Source organism: Ischnura elegans, chromosome 1 (assembly GCF_921293095.1).
Source record: "Ischnura elegans chromosome 1, ioIscEleg1.1, whole genome shotgun sequence".
NCBI classification, from domain to species: Eukaryota; Metazoa; Arthropoda; class Insecta; order Odonata; family Coenagrionidae; genus Ischnura; species Ischnura elegans.
Window position 1 is genome coordinate 146,112,523 of NC_060246.1, and position 25,354 is coordinate 146,137,876.

A 25,354-nucleotide genomic window follows, 5' to 3' on the forward strand; every position below is an offset into this window, starting at 1 on the left:
CTAAACATAAAACAGTGGTATCACTCTCATGTAACTTATCATTTTAATGAATTCAGAATTTTATTCAGAATACTCTTTAATATCTAGTTTCACTTTGAGCCATGTTGGAACCTATTCTTGTTTATGCCAATACGTTTCAGAAATTATTATTCGTTGGTTATTTCATATCTTCACCATAATACTAGGGCAACAAGAAATATGTTAGATTAGTTCCTGATCATTGCACACCTCTTTAACCTCCCACAAATTTACACACTCATAGGCTAGTAGAGGTTATCCATGATTAAAACACAAATGGTAATTTCCGCACTATTTAAGTTTACGCTCAACGACTGACCATGGTTTTGACACATTGTGTCATTTTCAAAGTAATCCAACAAAAACTCTCTCAGTATATGTATATGTCTGAATATAGTCCCCCATTTTTTTCCAAAAATGCCCATGGTAAAAGTAAAGGGGGGGGGACTATATTCAAATGCATCTTTTTAACTTTTACCAAAACTGAAGCCTCAAAATTAGGGGGGGGGGGGGGCAATATTCGGAGAAATACAGTATACCCAGGCCAAGGGAGGAGGTGGGGGCATATGGAATTGGAGTGAGGGGAGTGGTAGCGGGAAACAGTTTGGGTGAACAAATGAATGAAGGCCGAAACCAGAAGACATACAACAAGAGGAGCCTGAGTGAAGATCAGGGTTTTGACGTCATGGGGAAGCTTAATTTTAACAAAGGTGAATCAGTGCAAAATAAAACAATTGAATTTTATATATTCTTGAGCAGATTAATTTATTAGAGAACATTACAATAACTCTGTTTTTAACTACAGATACTAGTCATTTCCTTTTCTAGGTCCTCTCTGTTTGTTTACTCTCTTAGTAACGTACATAACTACAAAATCGGCGTCGCAGCGCCATCTCTGCATCAAACGATGAACTTACATTCAACTTGATTTTAGCATAATAACTTCAACACTTTCCCTTGTTAATTAAAGTTGAATTTAACTACATGAAGAAATACTGGAAAAAAACAAGAAATACTGAAAAACATACAATTACTGTCTCAACTAACAAAAGTACCAAGTAATTGCTCATTGTCCTTTCTACTTCACATTAGCCCAGTTTTCACAGACAAGATCTTCAGACGTTTCTTTGGCAATGGCTTCGTCATGATATCAGTCACTTGATGTTCTGTGGAGATCTGTTGAACTTCATGCTTGCCTTCTGTCACTTTCTCTCTGATGAAAAAGTGCTTAATCGAAATATGTTTTGTCCTGCGATGAAACTCTGGGTTTTTAGCCAGTCTCACCGCTGCTGAGTTGTCAACTTGAATGACTGGAACATTTTTAAGTTGTATTATTCTTCTTAACAGTCTGCTAAGCCAAATTGCCTCTTTGGCTCCTTCATTTGCTGCGATGATCTCTGCTTCCGTTGTTGAAGTTGCTACAACAGCTTGTCGTTGGCTCATCCATGAAATCGCTCCTCCTGCATACCTAACGATGACTCCAGAGGTTGAACGACCCGTTGAAATGCATCCTCCAAAATCTGCATCACTGTAGACATCCAGAAAACCCTCATCTACATTGCTTCGATATACTATCCCCAGATCCAATGTCCCTGCTATGTATCTGAAAACTCTCTTGACTCTGCAATCCACTTCTCACAATTCTTAACCCAATGCCCTTTCTTCTTGCAGTAGTTGCAAGTGTCATTTCCTTTTGACCTCTTCCAACTTTGACTTGACCTTTGTTTTCCGCTCTTCACGAATAATGCGTCTCCTGCAGTCTCTCCCTCTGTGCTAGCGCTCTTCCTAAAATTTCGCTCGTACATACACAACTGGGTGACCAGCTCTTCAAAAGTCTTTTCTTCATCTTTCGACAATAACATCCAGCTGGATCTGAAATTCTCGTATTCACCCGGTAAAATTTGCAAGACTTTACTGACTAAAATCAGGTCCGGCAGCGCATTTTCATTTTTGGCTTTCAAGCCGTTATTTAGCTCGAACCACAAATTTTTTAATCTCGCGGCATGAGTCGAAACATATTCTCCATTAATCCAGCTAAACGCAAAAAACTCGGTACATATTTTGAACAGCTGGTCTTTGGATGACGCCTCGAAATTTGACTTTAATGCCTCCCACGGCTCTCGCGCTGTTTCTTTGTCCATGATTTTCTCATAAATTACGTCAGTCACTGAACTTGAAATGATTGACTTTGAGTAATTATTTGCCTTACGGAATAAATCGCTGACCTTCTTGTGCTCTTTGATTTCATCTTCCGTAGCATTAGGCGACAGAGGCTCGGGTTTCACCAATTTTTCATCAATTGCATCTAGGGCTCCTTCCTGGTAATCTAACAAGTCCCGCAATTTCCTCTTCCAAATTGGCCAGTCCGCCTCTCCAGCCAGGGGTTTGATGTGCTTCGCCAAATTCATTCTTAAAGAACGCTGAATTAACGAGACTTCACAGCAAACTTTAACTCGACGTAATTATCACAATCTTGCTTGCAACTCCGTACGTATTTAAAAGCAACTAGCATGAGCTGGGCGTGCTGCATCCATAACCTATTGAATTTTATATATTCTTGAGCACATTAATTTATTAGAGAAACATTACAATAACTCTGTTCTAATTACAGATACTAGTCTTTTCCTTTTCTAGGTTCTCTCTGTTTGTTTACTCTCTTAGTAATGTACATAGCTACAAAATCGGCATTGCAGCGCCATCTCTGCATCAAACGATAAACTTACATTCAACTTGATTTTAACATAATAACTTCAACAAAAACATCATTACAAAGTCCATCCAGGCTATTGGCAATTTAAAATTTTTCCATAAAATCTAATTTCAGCCCTTTGTCAGTACAATGTAAAATATCTATGTCAAAATTGCTGAAGATTCAGGCATAAATGATTAGCAAAACAAGATTTTCTGTCATTATATATAAAACTTCTTCTGTGTTCCTTCACTCTGTCTTTAAACCTTCTACCGGTCTGGCCAACATAACACAAACCACAGTCCTCACACTTTAATATGTACACTCCACTTTTTTCCATGCAATCATAATTATGCACAAAGTGTCGAAACGATGGTCGGTCGTTAAGTGTAAAATTAAATAGTGTGGAAATTACCATTTGTGTTTTAACCATGGATATAGCATTATTCCACAAAATTAAGCCTGAAACGATTTTATAGTGGAGGTTATTCTGGCAAATATGTGATAGATAGTGTTAATTTAAGTATCCTGGCTGTGTTAGAACCAACTGACTTCAAATACCTCCATTTGACAAGGTTCCAGCATTTGAGTTTCAAAGTGCTTGGGCTATGATTTTTATCCGGCCTTCCCTTGAGTTAGACACTCAAAGGGTGTCTTGCGGTAATTGATTTGCTGCAACTTATCTATTCAATGAGAATTTTTATGATATGCAGAATTATTTATGTACCCTAACATGTTTACAGTGATAATTTTCTAACGCTTGGTAGAAAATGAATCTTATTATGTGAGATTATGCAAAATTTTGGCAAGCAAACCTTTTGAAGAGTAGATCAAAGTCACATGTGGTATCCCACAAGGAAAATGTATTAACCCCTGCATTGCATGTATTGTTAAGGTCAGCAATGTATGTGCGTTTTCTTGCTGACAATGCTGTCATCAATTGCAAAATGAATGAACACCTTGTCTTTGTTATCCTCCAATTAGATGTAAAGTATGTATGTAATGCATTTTAGAACCACTGTTTATTCCCAGATTATAGTGACATAATAATATGCAAAGGGAAAGTTTGCAAAGAGATAGAATGGAATGGAAAAAGAAAGAGAATTGGAGATGAAAGGAATTAGTTATTCTCCCTTACAGTATAACTTATGAATACTCGGTTGAACTTAAGCAGTCAAGTGTCTCACAGCATCAAGGCTACACAAGGTCAATGGTTGGTGTCTTAACGCATCCCAGTTTATACTTATTGAGGCAACTTGCTGGATCGTTTGTAGATACAGATATCTACAAAGATTATGGCATAAATATATCTCCAAAGTATCAAATGCTCCATGACTGTGTATGGTCTATGAACATGAGTTTGCTTTCAGTTACTAGCAGTGACTTGCAAGGATGCCTCACAAGTCTATGTTTGTCAAAGTTGGATTTCTGATGGGATGTGTCACTGGAGTGAATTTTTTTACTCACTCCTTATCCAATCGATAATTTACATATTGCAGAAGGTTTCTAACTTACCCAATAAAATTTATGTAGTCTTAAGCTTCTACTTTCATTGTGGAATATCCTCATTTTTACTCATTGATATCTGTTCAATAAACAGACTCTAAGTTATAACGCAGTTACGGCAGGGTATTGTTATTCTTCTTTGAAACTTTCATTGAAATGGTCAACAAAATACTGATCGTAATTTATAGCTTAGTTTAAAATAATTCCTTTATAATTGTTAAACAATATTCTAAATTGGCAATGTGTTTTTTCTGCATTCTTTACATTAAATTCAGTCTAAATGTAAATTAAATTTTAACAACATTTTGGCAGCAAGCATTTACCTTATTTATGTCTTATATTATCCATTAAATTTATATGTGTTGTAATGAGCAATCATTGTGGTTTCAAATCCTCATAAAAATCAGACAAAAATCAGAAGCTTTTAGCTTAAATTACAGAATGAGATGTTAATAATGGATTATGTGATTGTTTTAGAAATGAAATGACTGTGATCTATTCTACTTTTTAGTGAAGCAGTATATGTATTTTATTAATGCCTATTGCAGGTACCGCAGTGTATTTCCATGACTGCCGGCCTTACCACATTCCAAAGTTATAAAAAAACTTATTTTGAAATATCCCTTACATTTCTTCTTGAAAATGCCGAGACAATTAAATGCATATTACAGAAATTTGATCCTATCACAATATTATTCTTTGTGGCATTTTTTTTGCAATGTTGTTTTAAATTATTAGCGATAAAGTTCTTGTAATATTTAGATTATAGGATTTACGTAAAAGTTTGTGTGCTGCGCAGAGCAAAGTTACATCTGTTGGCACTGCATATTATTGGATAGATTTTGGCTTGTAGATGGTTTATGTATAGGTGTCCTTTGTATGTTATCTCCAATGTACGACCAAGTATTCTGAACCAATCCTGTTTGTTAGGTGAGGAGTCAAAACACAATATGTAGGAATGAGTCAGTTGATCTGAAAATAAATTAAATAATACTCAGCTGAATCTACTATCTATGGAATACCAATAGTGACGGATATTGAGGCTTCCTGATGGTATTTGTGAATATTTTTTCAATGCAAAATCAATGCCACCTCCTTATTTGTTTTGTAGTCATATTTTTGTTAACACATCAAAGAGTATTATATTTCTTCATTTCAGTTAATTGTACTTTATCTGCTAAGTTGACATGATTTGTATAATGTCCTTTGCTCTGTCATTTAATGGTCATTACTGTGTTAAAATGAGATGATACTGGCATTAAAAATCAGAAAAATGAAGACATTGGCTTAACATTGCAATGTGAAGGTTTGAATTGCTAAATAATACCATTTGCTATAATTTTTGTCGAGCTGTTTTACTCAAATGGTTTCTACCCACCAGTGTAGAAAAAGGTTTTTATGATTCAAGATTAACAATTATGGCTCAAGGTGTCGATGAAAGGTTGAACATATGGCATTAATTGGAGATTAAACTGCTGAATGATTTAATAATTTATTAATTCTGAAAAAGTCACCTTCTAATTGAGTTTGAGCTTTTGGTTATTTTTTGTCTCTGAAAATTTTTCTGGGTTGTAATGGAAGTAGCTAATTTTGCTGAATTCAATGGCTAAGTAAAAATAACCAAATTAAGATAGGCTTTTTTACGTATTGGTCTGTCCTCCTTTCCCCTTTTTTATCTGCAGATGGATCCAGCAGAGAGAAAGAGCTGAAGAGTAAAGAGATAGAAAGACGAATAATAGAGAATAGGCCAGAGCTATTGAAAGACTTATTATGATGCAATGTTTGTTTATCGATTGGGGTAACTCAGATCCCTTGTTGTGTGCTAATAAAAACCTTTTTTTCCTAATTGGAATTGATATATTCTGGAAGGTGGGACTTCTTACGTATCAGATTTTTTAGGAGACCAAACCCTATTGGAGGGGACGAAATAGATCAATCTAGATAATAGGATAATCCTCTATTTTATCAAAACTAAATTGTGTACCTGTGATGAATATGATACTAGTGCTTTATATGACAATAGTAAAATATCAATTAATTCAATTTGTTTCTTTCTTTCTGGTCTATCTAGCACAACAAGTTTAGTATATAGTTATAGTGTAAAGGAAGTAATTACAATTAGTTATATTTGTGAGTTTGTTCTTTGATATTAGTTTCATCATTCATGTAGCAGTTATTTCTGCCACAAGAGCATTGCTCAGTAACTAAGATATTGGGAATGATTATGCTAATGAAACTATAGTATGTATTGAGGTTTAGGCTTCAATGTGTCTCAGAGTTATTTCTTTAGTCATTCTTGCTGAACTAAATAAAAATGATTTGTGATCTTAGTTAGAGTAACTTTTTTAATGTTGTTGGTATAATGAAATCAAATTTTCTCTACTTTATTTTTCAAAGTAATTTTTGAAGTCAATCCAAGCCCTCATATGGCATATTTACATCATTAAAATGGGGATTTTTTCAGGGGTGTTGACTTTTCATGAAATATCATTCTAAAGCAATAATGACTGGTGAGTCACAGTGAACAGCCAATATTCACTCCTTAAATTGCTAAAATAATTTTTGATCATATTGTTTAATGTGTATCATAAATGATTTTTGAGCTGTAATGTGTAAGAATTTATCATACATCTATAGTAATCAGTTAATTCTAGTACATATTGTACCATATGCCCCAAAAGTTCTTTAAATACACAGAGTGTAAGATATCATTGAAGTTAAGAGTTAATTCAGTATTCAAATGCTTTGTTTCCATTTTTATGCATGCTATCCAGGCCCATAGCATGGCGTACTGGTGGCTTACCCTAATGGGTAGCTTACCTGCTGCGTGACTGAAGTTGTGAGTTGGAATTATTTATGAATGACATTACACAAGAATGCTGTGTAGATTTTTTCTTAATCAATTAGTATTGAATAAAATACATTTCATATTCAGTTTTAATTTCTTAGTTAATCTTTCTTACTTATTATTGGAAATTTTCTCAGGTCATTGGTGATGTTTTGATTTTTATATCTTAAAACAAATTTGCTTAATTATTAGTTCTAAACATCATTCTGTTTGTTTCTGCTAATGATGATCTACATTTACTAAATTTTTCAGGTGCTAAGAGTACAGACAGCTAAGCTATGAACTTCACCCCCTTTGGGGCTCCTTTCGCTGGTTCGATTCCCACAGTGCACCAATTCACCGCTAAGTTTGCTCACAATGCCCCTGGGCAGGCAGTGGCACCGGGTGCCGTGGTGGTGAGTGCCGGGGACACCATCCACTATATTCGCCCGGAGCCTGGCAACTTTGCGAACGCCAATCAGGCACTCATAACCATGCCTGTTAACGTGGGGAAGTATGCGCGTGATGGCACAAATGCTACAGGCAGTTCCTCTGGAACCACCTCCACTACTGGGTCGCCTGTAGTCTCTCAACCAACAGTTGCTGCAGCTGGCCAATCAGTTCAGGTGGTAAATCCCAAGTATCATGTTGCTCCAGTTTCAGTGCATCACTTCGCCCAGGCTCCAGTTGGAGCTACGGTGGTAACTGTGGCGTATGCTCCAGCTGATGCCCTGCAGCTAGCACAGCAACAGCAGCAGCAGCAACCCACTCCCCCTACATCGGATCCTGCCTCCTCTACCTCTCCACCAACTGGAGTGGTTCTGCAGCAAGGACAGCAGCAGGTTATGACTGCTGCTTCTGTACAAACTGTAGATCCAAAACAGCAGCAGCAACTGTATACTGTAGCGACGCAAATGCAACCTCAAGACCTATGCGCTTCCATGTTACAGCAGCAAGCTGCTGAAGTTGATAAAGCAACTCAAACTAAAGAAGTTGATTTACGTAGAGAAGATGGAACTGTTGCTGGAGGGGCTGAAGTCGAATATGGTGGCACAGTAACCCATGCGACTACAACTATGCCAGCAACTTGGCAAAGTTTAGCTACCCCAGGATCAACTGTTGCAGACTACCTATCTCGATTACCAGCATCTACCCTGCCATTGAGTCTTCACCATTTTCTTAAATTTTCCACTGATACAATAAAAAAAGAAACAGATGATGGTTCAGGAGACCCGGGTGTTGCTCCAGTGCAGGGTCAGGCAATTGGACAAATAGCAGGACAAGCTCAAGCGGCTGTTGGTGGAAAAGCTGGGGCTAAAAAGAAGAAAAAGAAAAAGACAAAGAAACCTCCAAAACCTAGAATGCGACCTGGTCAAGTGCAACTGACCACTGCATTGGATGGTACCACGTTGTTCTGCTGTCCAGAATGTCACATGGCTTACCCTGAAAAAGAATTACTGGAGCAGCATCTTATAGGACATAAAATTGAGCGGCGTTTCATATGCGATATATGTGGTGCTGGTTTGAAGAGGAAGGAACATTTGGATCGACACAAGCAAGGTCATAATCCAGATAGACCTTATGTCTGCACTGTATGTCTTAAAGCATTCAAAAGGAAGGAGCATTTGAATCTTCACTTTGTGATTCATTCAGGGGAGAAAACACATGTTTGCACTGAGTGTGGTAAAGGATTTTACCGCAAGGACCATCTCCGCAAGCATTCTCGCAGCCATTTCTCCAAACGGGTGAAAGCAGAATTAAGTCAGGAGCTCAGTGGAGTGGTGCCTGCCCCAATGGCTCATCCATCTACTGTTGCCCTACTACATTGATTCCCTATCATTGACATATAGAGTAGGTTTAAATATACTCTCAATATCAGTGGGAGCTTAGTTTGAGGGTATAGTCACAGCTTACTGGCTAAGGTGGTCTTATCCAAGGAACACAAATAAAAGGGGGTATATACTTATATATACATATATTGCTGGAGGTAATGAAATTTTACGTGTTCCTAGCACTGCCCTTTATAGCTTGTGCTGGATTCTCTTGAAACCCAGTTGTCTTTAGTGGTCCTTTGCCACCGTTTTACATTGTCCAATCAATTATTGTGTAGTGTTTGTTGTGAATTTTTTTTTTGCCGTTCCTTAATCACTTGTGCAGTATGGTGACAATGAATCCATTTCTTTGTTAGGAAAACTTACGAAGGTGTGTTGTGTGTGTACATAAACATTTCAAAAGTACTTGACAGTACTTCAGTTTACGAACAACCTATCTGAACTATTGCAGCTATTTAACTAATTGGAATGTGTGTTGTGGATCTACTTCAATAATTTGGATAACATTTTTTTTACTGTAAGAATTAACTGTTTGTACATGTGTGTACTCTTCTTTGAATATTTTAAGTCTAATATTTCATCACGTAAGTTTAGACATTTGGTATTATGCAAGAATTGTACCAATAGCGTCATTTCCTGTGTGCACTCTCTTGCCCATTTACTAGCTAGTTGAGCTGCTGAAGAGGGCAACTCTGTTATAATCAGGCTTTAGCCCTATGTCATTCTGTCTTGAAAATACAAATGCTTAAATATTTCACCAAAATATATTTTAAGTTATTAGTTGTCATTCAGAAGTAATAGATTAATTGATTTCTATGAGCTATTTATGCCCGATCGGTTAGCATTTCTCTTCAGTCCCCTGCATACCAATTTTTATAAATAAATGGAATTAATAGACAGTCTTGTTTTTTGGAATTATTTACTATTCCTGGGTAACTTACATCTTGATAACCACCAATGAAGTTGGAGTCAGCAAGGTAAAAAGCAATTTTGAAATAACTTTTTCTTGTCCATTGATGGTATTATTCTGACTTATTCATTGAGGGGAATTTAAAAATTTTAATTCCCGCCATCTCAAGGAATTTCTCATGTTGAAGTTCTGCCGCCAAAATGCATAACCACGTATGCTGGAGTGAGCCGAGAGAGAGCGACACTGCATTGCTCCAAATAACATCTGCGCATCGCCCAGCACAGCAGGTGTTTTTGTTTCCTGTCAAAGAAGCGTATTTGCCAAAATAAGTGATAGCTAATAGAATAAAACTCGAAATGGTAAGTTATTTGGCCACTCTTAATCTATATTATTAATTTACTGCCGGTTTTGCCATGAATTTTGCTGGTTACCGAGGGCCTCTCTACCCGTAGATGTGGCCTAAATTCAGGACCATAATTCGAAAGTGGTTCACTTTGGGACCCATCTTGTATCCCTATTCAACACGGGTCATGACGCTCGCCGAAATTTTGGGTGAAGGATGAAGCATGTTAGACGTGATCTCTCTATGAAGAGGGTATGGCGAAGGAAATATTGTGAACGGAAGCCAATTTTTATTTTAGCTATGCTGAAATATGTAAATAACCAAGATTTTTTTAATAAAACGTTAGAGGTGTGCAGACAATAGACGGGACGCCAACAGTGCTGCGAGAATACAATTTGTGTGTGAATCACGCAACGAAGATTTACTCGTAGATATTGGTATTTTTTATTGCTTCTAGTGACAGTATTAGTAATTCACAAGTGATATTATTATTTTTTAATTGAATTTCATTGCCGTTATTCATTAGTTTGGAGGAAAATTCTTATTATTTATGAACAGCATTATAATGTAATTTGTTGTCATATGGTTTATGGGCTGTGAATTCGGATTTTCGGTTTCTGAGTTGCATAAATAACCTTACATAATCACGTCTTTAGGTTAGCAGATGGAAATTTCGTAGAAGATTATTACAATTATATATTTCAATTGATTTGATTCTCTTGTAGCCTCCCAAATGCTATTAAAAGTAGTTCTTGTTGAATGATGCTTTGTTTACTGTTTGGATACAAGTAACTGGAATCAATAAATCCATTATTTCATTGGTTTTATGTGTTATTTACTTTAAGTAATGCCCCGGCAGTATTTTGCGTGCCCAATTCATTATTTACTAAATGTTGAATCTTTATTTTCGCAGAATGATTCATGTTGCTGATGAGGCAGCTTCGGTCCATATACTCCCTCACCGAAATTTCTTTGAGTAAGTATGGTAATTACCTTGTGGCTTAATTATAAATTAGGAAATCATGCCCGTATTTTAGCAATGACAATTTTTCTCGTGCCGTAGGGTAAGAGATTTTCATTTGGGTAATCGTGGAAATTAAATAGTCAACTTGTAAATCATGCTTTTTACCTACTGAAAGAGTAATTCGGAGATTATATTATGTACTTAAATTATAGCAGTGCCTCGCGTTCACTTGTACGTAGTTAGTTGCTTTTATAAATATTTGCTCTTTCACTGCTAAAAACGGAATGCAACATCGTGTGATAAGTATTCAGTAAGTGTTAAAAGTAAACAAGGTGATGATTTACAAGTTTTCTTGTTTTAGTTTATGAATTCATGTTGTTAAATTACGTGTAAGTTGGTGGTTCAGTTATAAGTTTGGAAGCTGAGGGATCGTGGTTGCGCCGTAATGAAGTTTTGTCGAACACATTCTGTTAACTGTAATATATTTTGTTAATTACCGCCGTACACTATGTGATATTACAATGCCAAGCAATTATCGCTGCTTTTTGCTTTTGAGATTAATGTTTACATGTATTCCGCGTTTGTGTTGAAAGGGAAGTATTATGGTTTAAGAAATCGATGCAACATTTTACATCATCTACTTACGTTGTATTTTTATATTTTATTGATTTAATAACTAATGTGCGGCTTAAATGTCCGCAGTTATACATCTACTTTCGTTTTCTTTTTGAGGTGTGAATAATCACCTCTTGAAGGTGTACAATTTAATGTAACTACATTTTGCTTTGTGTTTGTAATCAGATTACTGTTATTCGTAATGCAAGTAATTCTAACTTAATCCTGGGAACCACCAAGTATAATATTTTTGAATGGCCTGATGATATAATTTATGCATTCCTTACAAACCCTGTTGGATGAGCCTACACTCTGTTTTGCTTTTTTTCCAGGAATGGCTGTGCATTTGATTGTGCTTGTGTTTGCAATTAGTATATCCAGTTGTTGTTACATGATTGATTGATGATGTGCAAGTTGTCTTACAGTATTTTTTGATTGTGTATTTCTGTGACATAACAGTCTCATAGAGTAATATTTGCCCACATGTCATTTTAGAACTTGTGAAGCATATCAGCTGCCTGTAATAGTGAATTTTTTTCAATGGGTGGAAAATGTAATTTTGGTTTTACAAAATTTCCTTGGCTCTATTATTTTTATGAATTTTCTATAAGACAAAAGTTTTATAGGTGCTCTAAAGCCTGCATTTTTGCCTCATATCGTTCATCTTAGATTAGCATCATTATCAGAGTAACTTCTAATCATTTGAAAGTTTTACATTAATATAGAAATTGCCTAATGAACTTATTGACATGATGGTTCTTTCCTAAATGAAGTTGTTTTCCATTTCTGTTTTTACTGAATGTGTATCCGTGTTTGTTTTGCCTTAAGAAGGAGTTGTATCCCTGAATAAGTAGATGATATTCCACATAAAAGTGGGTCTTCAGTATCAATTTAGGGATCAGTTCGTTGAACTGGATATTTTAGCAGTATTATGTTTGGTGCTGTCAGAAAACAATTTGTAGAGTGATTGTGGTGGATCAGATGAATCACTGTTGTGATCAATGTGCTTCTTTTAGAAATTGGATCAATCATGGGTTTTGAGTATTTTTTATTCAGATTAAAATTAATCCAGTATGTCTGGCAAAAAAATCCATTTTGGCTCTTTGGGTGCTGATACATCGTTTTAGCATGGCCGCTAATTTCTTGGTTTGGATTTTTTTATAATGAAAGATAGTGATTTATTGATTATTTGTAATATATGGTGAAGAATAGTGATTAAATAATCATTTTTAACAGTGTTGATGATATTCACTTTGCAGGGCCTGTCTGAATTCGTCCATCTGCAATCATGAATTTCTCCCCATTTGGGGGCCACTTCCCTGCCTCCATTCCTTCAATTCACCAGTTTGCTGCCAAGTTTTCCCATGAGGCTCCTGGAGGACTCCCTCCTCAGGCTGTCACATCCGGAACTGTCGTCGTCAGCGGTGGTGATGGAACCCGCTACCTCCGCCCTGAGCATGCCAGCCCGCCGGCTCATTTCTCCAATCAGCATCCCATAGGCATGCCTGTCAATATGGGCAAGTATGCTCGACCTGGTGATGGAAGTGGAGGAGGAGGGGGTGGTGCCGGTGGAGGTGGCGGCTCCCATCCTCCCACCACACAGACCCTCACAATGATGAATCCAAACTCCAAATATCATCCAGGTCCTGCATCTGGCCACCACTTCGGCCACACCAGTGGAGGAGGTGGCGCCGTGGCTTATAGCCAGACTGGAGGGGCCGGTGTGCAGCAAGGACCGAATTCAGCCCCTGGGCCTTCAGGTGCGCGGCCGCCATCTTCTTCCCCATCACCCTCGGTGCAGCAACAGCAGCAGCAACAACAACAACAGCAGCAGCAACAGCAGCAACAACAACAGCAGCAGCAACAACAGCAGCAGCAACAGCAGCAAGGCCAGGCGCAGAGCAGGCAGCATGCAGACAAGCGTTACCATGCCGGTGGTGGTGGTGGAGGAGCAGATATGCAGCCTCAGGATCTCTGTGCAGCCATGATGCGAGAGGGAATGGGTGAGGCAGAAAAGAACAAAGAGGGTGAGAAAAGGGATGGGGGAGATAAAGGTGAAAGGTCAGGTTCAGGGGAAGCTGAGTATAGTGGAGCCATGTCCCATACTACGTCCATGCCTGCAGCTTGGCAAAGTCTAGCAACTCCTGGGTCAACTGTGGCTGATTATCTGTCTCATTTGCCAGCTTCAACATTACCACTCAGTTTGCACCACTTTCTTAAGTATTCGGCCGAAAATATAAAGAAGGAGACTGAGATGACAAACAATCCTAAAAAGAAGAAGAAAAAGAAGAGTAATAAGGAGAAAAAGCCTAGACCCAAACCTGGGGAAATCAGGCTCACAACAGCATTAGATGGCTCAACTCTTTACTGCTGCCCTGAGTGCCATATGGCTTACCCAGAAAAGGAGTTACTGGAGCAGCATTTAGTTGGTCATAAGTTGGAGAGACGCTTCATCTGTGACATCTGTGGTGCTGGCCTCAAACGTAAAGATCACCTCACACGGCACAAGCAGAGTCATAATCCCGAACGTCCCTATGTATGCACCATTTGCCTAAAGGCTTTTAAACGGAAGGAGCAGCTTACACTTCACTTTGTCATCCATTCGGGAGAAAAACGTCATGTCTGCACGGAGTGTGGGAAGGGGTTCTATCGCAAAGATCACCTGCGCAAACACACTCGCAGTCACATTGCTCGCAGAGTTAAAGCAGAAATGAGCCAGCATGCTCCACCGGTGGCATCAGTTTCTGGTGTTGCTCAGGCAGCGGCGGCTGCAGCAGCAGCTGCTGGAGGTGGTGTGGCAGTTGCTGATGGTCCCCAAGCATCACTTCTCTCCTGAATCGCGGCTGGGAACTATGTAAATGTTCCCACCATCAACTCGGAGCTCCTGTCATTTGCGTCCACCACTGTGAGGGATGCCTGATTGATCTTAGCCGCTGACTTTGGCTCTGTTTTGCTGGGATGAATGTGAGGGATGTGTATGAAGGTTCCCTCAATTGCCTCCCACTATTCCTTGGTTTGTGGTTGGAATGCAGAAACTAAAATTGAGTGTGAAATGGTATGATATAGTGACTGAGGGTTGTAAATTGCCCAGTTTGACACTCCAGCATAATACTTCAGTGAGTTGGGATGTTGGTTGTGAAGTTTAACTGGATTAGTTTCATAAGTCTTTTTACATTGTGCCATTTAGCTGTTTTCTTTCTTGTCTTCGTAAACTAATCTTACATGATGTAAATCTGATTATGAATTGTTTTTATTTAGGTTGCCTCAAACCTTACCTTTATATATATATAGACATATATATAATTGAGGATGATAAATACTCGTTCCAAAAAGCCAGGCTTATGCAAAAAGAATTCTTATTTTCTGGAACAATGCGCCTGTTTACAAAGCACTGCCATGATGCAGGTAATAAATTTAGATGATGACTATTAATGACTTGTGGTTGAAGTATTATGTAAACTAATTAATGAAATTTAAATGGCAGTGATTTGTAAATTTATGGAATTTATGCATGACAAGTTGATAAAAGAAGTGATTAGAATGGGCAGGACGTAGCAACCGGCTCCTTAAATTTGCATTGTGAGCCGTGAAAGTGGCAGACATGTATCTTCTTTCTGAAGTTCAGTGGAAGATTTGTAAATGGCCAGAATTGTGTTGTGAGCAGTTGCACCTTGAGAGGTGTTAACTTGAGGTTAACAATTCTGTGCTCAGTTTCATCAGAGCCATCGGTGCAATTCTTATTGTCAAAAATTCTGATGAGCCATGAAATTAGGCTTTTTTTTATCAATCCAGGCCACCCTGCAACCTGTGTACTTTTATTGGACAGTGAATGGTTCTTTAAGAGCATGGCCAATCTTCATGTATTCCTGCTATTTGTATTTATGAATAATACAAAAATTGTGGGTTTCAGGAAGAGACTGTGAGTTAGTGAATCTGAGAATGTGTTGTAGTCTTACCAGTGAATTTGTACAGTGAAGACATTCATTTCATGACATAGTACAAAACTCCAGCTGACTGACATAAATGTTGCTTTTTATCTCCCGAGTGCTTGCTTCCCTGTGTGATTGTCATTGCTAGAGAGTCTCAACTTGTGAGAAGATCTGAAATTTTTTGTTATATACAGGCTGCATTCTTTATGAAATACACCAGTGTTGCTTATGTATCAATTAAAATCTGTATTGGAAACTCTTGTGTGTCTCATGGTAGAATTATTTCCAACCAATCAATTTAAGCCAATAGTTTTTTGTCTTTCTTCCTAACTTTGGGATTCCACGATTGTAAAGAAATGTTTCACTGTACGTCGTTACGTTACGATTATGTAGAATTTTGTGATACATTTTTTGGTAGCGCCGTGTGGTCGTTTTTGTAAAAATCCGTTAACATAGGTGGAATTAATATTTTGGAAAGTTATCTCGACGAGTCGTATAAAGGAAGTAAAGTTAAATTTTTTTTCTTGGTCGTTATCGAATGCAATGAAGGGATTTCATCGGTTGCATATGTAAATCGAGCTTTTTCTATGCTTGTTGACACAAATTAAAGGTATTTGATATAAAGCAATAAATTTAATCTTGGTTAATACTCATTCAAAGAACGTGAACGATTTTTCTAATAAACAAGTGAGTGTTGCATAGCACTGGGTGTTTACATTTTGTCTTGTCAAACTTTTCACCCGAATTTCTCCTTAGCAAAACAATGGCAGCATGGAGTTAGCGTGATTTTGATTGATAGAAAATGGAAAGCGTAAAATTTTATTCGATTAGTATTAGGCCTCAGGCGCCCATCTTTAGAATTACGCGTTATTGTCATGTTACATTCATATTATACTATTGAGAGACATACTTAATACTTGTAGCTTTATATAATAGAGTTAACTTTTAAGCAGGTCTTAAATTTCTGAACGTGCTGATTTTAATTAATCAGAATTCCTACGATCAGATGATGGAAGAACTGATGAATTAACTTCGCCGACTCTTTTAAGTATTGGCGACGTCGATCAACATGCTGAAAACATCGTGCTGGATTGTATGGTGAGTAAAATTGAAAAAACTGTGAGCGGGATTACTTTGATTAACTTTGTGGCCTACGGTAAGCGCTACTTTTGAAATTGCAGGAGTGGCAGTGGTCCCCGCTATCATCACCTTTTTCCAAATGTTAGGTCTCAGTGGGATTAAGTTTCGTACCTTGGAAATAGTCATTATCTATTCATTATCAATCATTTGGATATGTCTATTCAGGGTTAGTGATACAATACTTACTTCGCATGTTTCCAAATGGTCATGGCCCAAACAAAGTATGAAATGTCTCAAGTGTTGGGAACTCACTTTTCTGACGGCACCATTGTTCAAGTGCCTATCAGCCAGGCCAGTGTATCTTACTGTCAGTCCCTTGAACAAAATTCACAAACCTTGGTTGGTAATGGGCAAGCACAAACTGTGCTTACTATTCCTGATGTACAGCTTGGCACCGTGAACCCTGGCGGTGGTGCAGGGGGGGGCTGTGATAACGGAGATGTCGGTAAAAACGGGAAAGAAGATAAGAGAAATGAAGAAGAGAAGACAACAGATGGTCTCGTGGACACAAGCAATGAAGAAAGCATCAAAACGTATGCTCCTGTTATTTCTACGTCTTGGCAAAGCCTTGCTGTTCCTGGGACCACTGTAGCAGACTATTTATCTCGCTTACCTTCTTCCACCCTTCCCATTACCTTACAGCATTTTTTGAAATACTCAACGGTTGAGGGTGTTAAAAAAGAGTTGGGATCGTCCGACATTGAGGCCAGTAACTTGGTTTCACAAGCTTTGGCCCTTCAGTTAAAAAAAAAGAAGAAGAAGAAAAAGAAATATGGTGACAGAAGAGCTCGTGCTGGAGAAATTAGACTTACTACTGCTCTGGATGGGTCTACTTTGTTTTGTTGTCCCGAATGTCACATGGCATACCCTGAACAAGAACTTCTTGAGCAGCATATAATTGGCCATAAGGTAGAGAGGCGGTTCATATGTGATATTTGTGGTGCTGGACTTAAAAGAAAAGAGCATTTGGATCGTCACAAACAGGGACACAATCCAGACAGGCCATATATATGCACTGTATGTCTGAAAGCATTCAAACGTAATGAGCACCTTTCTCGGCACTTCATCATTCATTCAGGGGAGAAGGGGCAAGTATGTCCTGAGTGCAGTAAGGCATTTTACAGAAAGGATCATTTGAGAAAGCACATGCAGACCCACATTGCTAAAAGGGTGAAGGCTGAACTAAGCCAACAAATGGCTGCTGCTGGAATATCACCTGCCCATAATGTTAGCACAATGTTAGTTCAGCAGCAGGCTTTGGATAATAATGATTTACCATCAATGGCATCATTGGCTTCCATAGCAAATATGGTATCTGTGGGAACAATGACTCCTGTAACAGCTGTTGCTTTGATGCCAGATGGTGTTACTCTTCCCATACTAACTTAATTTATCATGAACAAGATACTTCCAATTATGTCTCATTCAATCAAGCGATAAGAAAAAAGCTGAGGGACTGTGTAATTGTAATTAGATGCTGTTGAGGATTTTGAATTTTTTTTACGAGTTGGTATGAGCATGGATAGAAAACTTTGTTGAGAAAATCGGATGGCTTTGCCTCCCAGTAGTACCTGTGCAAGATTGCTACAATTATTTATTTTACAATTGTTATTGTGTTTGTCAATGTTATTTGTTAATATTATTTGAGTATCTAATTGAAGAACTTAGTAAAACATTTGGTGCTTTTTGAACTTTTCCATCACCAAGGGTATTTTTTAATTTTTACTAACCAAACAACATCTTTGCCATACATGTATGCTCTCATAGTTTTTGGACGTTGATAAAATGGTTTTGTAAGTTGTATTCTTTTACATAAAATATTATTTATGCTTTATGCACAAATGATCAGTCTCACAGATGGCCAATTTCTCCCACATTCATTAGAAAAACATTATGGTGACATATATTGTAAAATATTTTTTTGCTAGCATAAACATTTCTATGGGGCTAAAGTATCTTATCTAGAATTTTATGAAAAAATGGCATAATGTGGGAAAAAGTCTAGGAGTATAGTTTAACCTTTAGGGATCCTATAATTTACATTCCACGTAGCCAACCCTGATTAATGCAACTATGCTTCCCTTTAGGCATATCTGCTTAATAGATGACTAATCTGAGATGCATACACTATCACACTTATTAAGCTTGAAGTTCCTTCCTGTAAATGTTTTTTAAGTTCAAAACTGAGTCATTCTTTATTGTGTGTTGAGATAACTTATATGAAACTTTCAAGATCATGATTGATCTTGATTGACTATTTTCCATATGATATATGCTTGCTGAAATAAGATTTAGAGCTATGTATACTTTCAGATTGTACAGTAAAGCTTTGTCTGTGGTGCTGTTGTTTGTAGCATCAATAAATGCCATAATTTTTTATTTTCTCATCCAGTTATTTTAAAGCTAAGGTCTCTCAATGTCTGAGCAATGAACATTCTGGGTCTTTCATTCTATTAGCTCTAATACTGCACTTCAGTTTATATGACTATGCTAAACAAATGCTACACTCATTTTGATTTTTTTGCATCAGTGTTTTTCAGTCTTGTGTATGAAGACTGGTGATTTTAGAGTCATTTAAAGAGTTTGGTTTCCTGTTTCCAGTATACCTCTGGACAAAATTGTGCTGACCTCCAGTTTGTATCCTAATTATTACCCCCAAAATAGTTCTTTTTCGTATATACCTGCCCTGTAATGTGAGGTGCATCATCAATTATGGATGATGTAAAACAATCAAGTTCATTCAGTTCGAGCAAGTGTACATAATATAAAACTAAGAAGACAGCTAAATGGTATGTAACTGCCTTCTCAGTTAATATAGTTATTCTTTAATTTTCTGGCCTCTTCAATTATCTTTGGAAAACAAGAGCCCTCTTTCATCATTATTTTTTTGGTTATAATTTAGTTTTATTTGCTCTTGGCCCCTCGGTACCCCTTGTGTTATAATTTTGTTTTCTTTTTGTAAAATCTAGCCAAGAACTGCACTCTTTTTGTTTAACTACCCAGAACATATGTTCAGATAACTAAGCAGCTTGATTTCTTTAGGAGTTCCACTATCTTGGTCGCACGTTTGAATATTTCCACCACATTGTGTCTTTGAAGTGCTTCCATGATTATTTCTATGACATCATCCGTCAGGATAACATTTGCATTCAGGCTTTCCCGTTCTACACCAGAATCTCAGAGGATCTTTTTAGGGGCAATTTCTTATGAAGGGAAAAAACTTCTGATGAGTGTAGCTATACTCCATTTCCATATCTACCTATTTTCATATTTTTGCTTGTGTGCATATATAATATTTTTTTCAATTTCCTACCATTCTGGATTTAAAAAAAAAATTGAAGCATTTTTTTATAGGTACTACCTATTCCAAACCTATGTATTTTCACCCATTTTTATTTGCAGAGTTCTGCCATATTATTATTGATGTATGGAGTTCATGCCATAAAATATCTTTATATATCAGCCCACAATGTTTAATCATACATCTAGTCACATTCATTAATGCAGTGTAACCTAAGCCTTCCTAAGGAGATAATCTTTGTCGTTGATGGATGTTTAAATACATGAAAATTCAAATTGACAATGAATTATGATAAAAAAGAATTCCAAATTGTTTAATAATTGTGTCCATTCAAGCAACACCAGCTACCTGGCCAAGAACTGTGATACTATATAATAAGAAACAGAACAGCCAGTATATTCTCTAAAGGTAACCTTTCATGAATAACACAAATGTACCATTTTTTTTAAAGTATACCGGGACTTTAAAGTCCCGGTATACTTTAAATTAGTCTAGAGCGAACACCTCTTTGTGTTCTATGTCTGGGCCTGCTCTCCGGTTGTGGCACTGTGCGCACGATTTGGACTGCTTGTGGCATCATATGCTCAGCAGTCCAGCTACATCTTGTCCGGTAGTGTCCGAAAATATCCACAGGAAAGAATGACGCCTCGGTAGCTTAACTGGCTAAAGCACTCGACCGGAAATCGGGGGATCCGGGTTCGAATCCCGGTCAAGGCGAATGATTTTTTCTCTGTGGAACTTTCGCACAAATGCACCATAATGTCATGTAAGTAATTTGAACCACTGATGTAGTTTCATTCTTTTTAACTTTTTAAGTTGGCCATCCCACTGGCGCTCTAATATGTTCACCTACTCTACGACAAAATCATAATTGAAAGATTATTTAAGTCCTTGGACTTGGTGACATTGCCTATGTTTTAATCCCTTAAATTAATTTTCAGATGATAGCATTGTAATGAAAGTGTTGGAAACAGAATTGACGCTCCAGTCACTCTGGTGCATAAATGTTATATGGAGACATAGATCTTAAGGAGGAAAATGGATTCCTTTAGATTTCCAGTGCATTCAATAATGATTCTTTGAAAAAGTCGTCTCATCCAAGTTCAGTCCATTTTTCACTAGTAGTCATTATTTACCAATGATCCTTATTCAAGATGAGGTACCAATGAGGTAATCTCATTATGCTACCTGGCACATCCCGGTCATTTTACACTACCTTTGTGGAGGTGGAAGTTTAGGAACATATTCAAGCAATGAAATGGCACCTATTTTGCATGTAGTTTGTAACCTAGCTTTCAGAAAATGCAAAGGTGGAAACTTAAAAGAAAGACATGGCAGAAGTACTCAATTTCACTAGCGACAAGTTTCCAGGATCACTGGACGAGTAGAGCACAAACATCACAGAGTCATGCGACCATAACAACCTGAGTTGGTTGTGGGATGACCATGGCTTGGGGTAGCACACTCAGCATGGGAGCATAGGAGACTGAATGTTTGTCATTGTTAGGTACTGCTGTTGCCTACAGTTGTGGTTTTTTTGTTAGAAATATGGTGCAGTATTGTGTTGTTCCGATTTGAAAAAGTTCTTGTAAAACGCCTCCGGCATCTTCCCACAAGTTTTCGGTGGAAAAGGATTTATTTAAAGTGTAGGTTATTTGCATTAGAAGGGACGAAAGAAAATCTAAATTTCATCCTCTATGTGAGTCTGTTATAGGCATTTTTTGGCTTCAAAGAAGTTTTATCAGGGAGGATATTTTTGAAGAAAACAGTTGTACCATTGTTCTTCCGCACACTTTCATTCATTGAAAAGAATATATACTTTTAAAAATCTCCCTCCGGAAAAAAATTGTTGCCCTACCACTTAACCTTCACGCTCTCCACACCTGCAGTACGTTTACTTCTTAGAACTCATTTCCCTCTTCCTCTATTTATCACTCTCAGCCCTCTATTGTTTTGACCCAGCACAGATTTTCCATTCCTGCCATATTATCGTCCACCCTTTACTGGTAAAAGACCACAGCCATACTCTACCTCATTCATGGTTCCTCCTCCTTCCATCTTTCAAGCTCTCTTGCCCTCTCCTTGTTTTCATGTGCTAGGTTTTCCCATCCTTTCCTCTCCTTACTGTTTATCATATACATGCCAACTCTAGATCGAGTATCCATTTTCTCTTTAGATATGACTTTTCCGGGTCTTCCTGTGTAAGTTTATTTATGTAAGTGTCAGTTATCACTGCAGTTGATGTTGTGTGGGAACGTAAGCCTGGTTTATTTCCGTGGAAAAAATCTTTGCCATCATTTAAATCCCATGTCTTTTATTTCTGGTTGTCTAACACCTGAAGGGTTGAAATTTCCAGGGATTTCTATCTCAGTTCTACGTAATATACAGTAAAAAAATCAAGAAAAGTTAAAAATAGCATAAAATTACTTAATTTTTTCACCGTCCCCTTTCAACCATTCTCTCATATAAGTTTTCTCAAGCATTCCCTTCAAGGAAAGCATCAGATATAGGCATGTGAAATAGGGATTTTGAAATCCCACAGGACTACCAGTATTTTAAAATTCAGCTCAATGTCTCAAATGGTTAAAAATGTGAAGGTAAATTTGGCGGATCTGGACTTATCATCCATCCAAGATCCACAAGTCTATCTCAAAGCAAATCATGCCATAAGACTTTATTAACACTAAAGAGGCCACCTGACATTCACCAGAAACCAATCCTTTAGAAGCCATCTGCATTGAAGGTATGAATAATGAAAATATTCACCTTAACATTTCTTACAAGATTTATTTATTATTAACCATAAGTCTTTTACTCTCCATCATCACAAAACAATTAAAAAGATCCATAGTAAAATAGCTTTTGATGAAATGGTTAGTCTTATCAAAATAAAATGTTCCATTTAATCCTTCTGCTCCATTCCTCAACTACCCAGATCGAACCCTTGTTTGGTAAGCTGCCCAAAGTTTGCTTTGATATAGTTTAGCAGCTTCTTTGATATTTTGAGATTCAGTAATACCTCTTCCAACTACAACAACATCAGCCCCACGTTTTAATACTGCTTCCTCAGGAGTAACCCATTGTTGGCCCATTCCATCAGATGTTCCACTGCTCAGCCTCACCCCAGGTGTAAGTTGAATTAAGCCTGGCAGGGTTGTCGTCACATCACTTTGAGACACCAAGCCAGCAACAAAAGTGGAGTGTGTTTCAGCAATGCTGACAGTTTCTGCATGAGAAATGGTTTTAAATAGCATATTTTAAGTACATAATAATGTAATCTATATATATAAAAGAAAGCCGAAAATCGTGTTAGTTAGAACACTTATAACTCGAGAACGGCTGCACCGATTTTAGTGACATTAGGCACTTTAGATTCGTCTCAGCTCCGGATAACATATAGGACATTAAAAAATAGGAAAAGTTCACAAAAAAAAATTCAACTTTATCTTAGAGATTTATGTTTTTAGGAGTTGATTGTTAAGACGGTCAAAAAAATAAGATTTTTTTTTCGTTTTTACTAATGTATTGACTGATCTTTTTAGCAATATTAAAAAAAATTTAAATGTTCAAACATGTTAAATATATTAAAGTAATATTAAAATAGTATTAAATAATTGAATTAGAGGTAAGCTCAGCTCGAATTGAGTTGTCAACAAACACATAACTACCGTGTGTGTAAACAAATCTCCAAGCAATTGTTGATTATCAGTAATGTCCGTGTACTCTGCATGAATTCAAATCTTTCAACTTTGTAATAAACGAAGACGAAGTCACCAACTATCTATCTGAATATTTAAAGTCCTTGGATGAACCTGGCTTACCACGGCACGATTTACAGCTAAAGGTAGGCTCTGTGTTCATGATCTTTCGAAACCTAAACCAACCAAAACTATCCAATGGAACGTATTTGGTTATTAAAAAAACTGATAATGAAAGTGATTCACGCCACTATACTCAAAGGAAAATTCAAAGATGAGGAAGTTCTCAATCCGAAGATTCCATGATCCAACTTATATGCCCTTCTGAGCTTAAACGTATTCAATTTCCAATTCGTGTTGCATTCGTGATAACGATTTACAAATCGCATGGTCAGTCTTTCAGTTTTTGTGATGTTTGTTCTCATGTGTCAGTGAAAACCCATTATTTTCTCATGGTAAATAATATGTGGTATGTTTACGAGTCTGTAAACCATCCGCTGTATTTCTTCCTTCGCTTCAAGGGCGCAGCTAGGAATTAAGGATAGGCGCAGCTAATACTGGCGGGTCTGTAGGGTATAGAAAACTCGCCAAGGTAAGCGAGAGGTGTGGGGGCCCTCCCTAGACATTTTTTAGGATGAAAGGTTCAAAATGGTAGGTTTTGCGGCTGTGTGAACAATTAAATATTTTGTGACTCATCTGTCACCCTAATATTAATAACCAAATGTTTTATAAAAAGATTTCTTGAGCTTTTGGGGGGGGTTTTAACCCCCAAAAATCCCCCTCGCTGCGTCCCTGCTTCGCTTCGTTATTTTTATTTAGCTTAATTCGCTTTATCTTGCGCCTGATAACAAAACAAAAACTGTTGTTTATCAGAAGACATTAAACCCGAATGTGTAGGGCGCACCGTGGTGCGTTTACGCATGCAGCACGTTTACGCAGCGCATTTTTTCCAAACAGAGATACTATAACTGGCTACTGGATACTATAAAGTCATTTCATACGAATGCTGCTTCATAGGGGCTTTTCTTAAGGCCTGGTTACACGGTGCATTAACCCGTACGGGTTAATGTATGAATGCGTGTCTGTTTGCATGTCTGAATTCATGGACGTTTGCGTGAACGAGGAGCATGAATGAGCGGTTACACGGTACATGCGTTCGCACAAGTTTTCACACATTTTCTCGTAACGCGAGGCGTTTAGTTTTTGTTTATTCCCTTTACAGTGCGCAAAATTTAAATGTGAAAACAGTATCATTAGGTAGGAAGCAGACGATACCTATCAGAAAATAATTCCCTTTTCGTTGTTTCCTGTTGGACCAGGAAATTTCACATACTGGTAATATATTTGCGCTGCCGTGTAAACAGTGGTTTTCATCGTAGTTGCCGAAGTTGTTTCATTTCGTGCCAGTAATATTTATTTATATTTAATATTTATCGTTATCGCTCGCTTAATGCTATATCTCAATAGTACTCTATTTATTTCAAACCATTATCAAAGTTAATACTTAGGCCGAAAATTTGTAGACGCATCTTTTTTTTAAGCCGTGTTTACTAGACATTTTTCTGTCATCTGTTTCACTGAG

The 25,354-nt window shown here is 37.4% G+C and overlaps 4 protein-coding genes and 1 long non-coding RNA gene across 13 annotated transcripts in view; 3 read left to right on the forward strand and 2 right to left on the reverse strand.

The window, feature by feature from the left end:
• The window catches only part of LOC124171758 (zinc finger and BTB domain-containing protein 49-like), a 23,997-nt gene extending 14,226 nt beyond the window's left edge, over positions 1 to 9,771 (forward strand). For 2 of the 4 annotated variants that reach the window (XM_046551072.1, XM_046551082.1), the window contains 2 exons: positions 6,988 to 7,052; positions 7,314 to 9,771. In XM_046551072.1, coding sequence (XP_046407028.1) covers positions 7,340 to 8,869 — 1,530 coding nt within the window. In that variant the 5' untranslated portion in view covers positions 6,988 to 7,052; positions 7,314 to 7,339 and the 3' untranslated portion in view covers positions 8,870 to 9,771. The remainder of the gene's footprint in view (positions 1 to 6,987; positions 7,053 to 7,313) is intronic. The other 2 variants (XM_046551056.1, XM_046551065.1) reach the window with 1 other exon arrangement.
• Positions 9,182 to 10,288, reverse strand: LOC124171784. Its single transcript, XR_006867961.1, has 2 exons — positions 10,214 to 10,288; positions 9,182 to 10,082 (listed from the first exon to the last, which is right to left on the reverse strand). It is a non-coding gene; the product is annotated as an uncharacterized LOC124171784 (long non-coding RNA).
• Positions 10,057 to 15,889, forward strand: LOC124171731 (Krueppel homolog 1-like). 6 transcript variants are annotated; one of them, XM_046551043.1, is made up of 4 exons: positions 10,322 to 10,562; positions 11,039 to 11,101; positions 12,964 to 13,221; positions 13,348 to 15,889. In XM_046551043.1, the coding sequence occupies exons 3-4, from the start codon at positions 12,993 to 12,995 to the stop codon at positions 14,538 to 14,540; spliced, it is 1,422 nt and encodes a 473-aa protein (XP_046406999.1). In that variant the 5' UTR covers positions 10,322 to 10,562; positions 11,039 to 11,101; positions 12,964 to 12,992; the 3' UTR covers positions 14,541 to 15,889. The 6 variants fall into 6 exon arrangements, with proteins under 6 accessions (XP_046406967.1, XP_046406990.1, XP_046406999.1 ...); XM_046551011.1 differs by lacking the exon at positions 10,322 to 10,562 and adding an exon at positions 10,057 to 10,141 and having other exon boundaries at positions 12,964 to 15,889; XM_046551034.1 differs by having other exon boundaries at positions 10,286 to 10,377; positions 12,964 to 15,889.
• Positions 15,890 to 16,004: 115 nt separating this feature from the next.
• On the forward strand, positions 16,005 to 19,152 carry LOC124171772 (zinc finger protein 865-like). Its single transcript, XM_046551097.1, has 2 exons — positions 16,005 to 16,731; positions 16,815 to 19,152. Exon 2 carries the CDS (start codon positions 16,975 to 16,977, stop codon positions 18,160 to 18,162), a length of 1,188 nt encoding a protein of 395 aa, XP_046407053.1. The 5' UTR covers positions 16,005 to 16,731; positions 16,815 to 16,974; the 3' UTR covers positions 18,163 to 19,152.
• Positions 19,153 to 22,841: 3,689 nt separating this feature from the next.
• The window catches only part of LOC124171788 (uridine 5'-monophosphate synthase), a 53,890-nt gene continuing 51,377 nt past the window's right edge, over positions 22,842 to 25,354 (reverse strand). Inside the window, exon 7 of the mRNA XM_046551110.1 lies at positions 22,842 to 23,300. Within this exon, the coding sequence (XP_046407066.1) occupies positions 23,002 to 23,300 (299 nt within the window). The 3' untranslated portion in view covers positions 22,842 to 23,001. The remainder of the gene's footprint in view (positions 23,301 to 25,354) is intronic.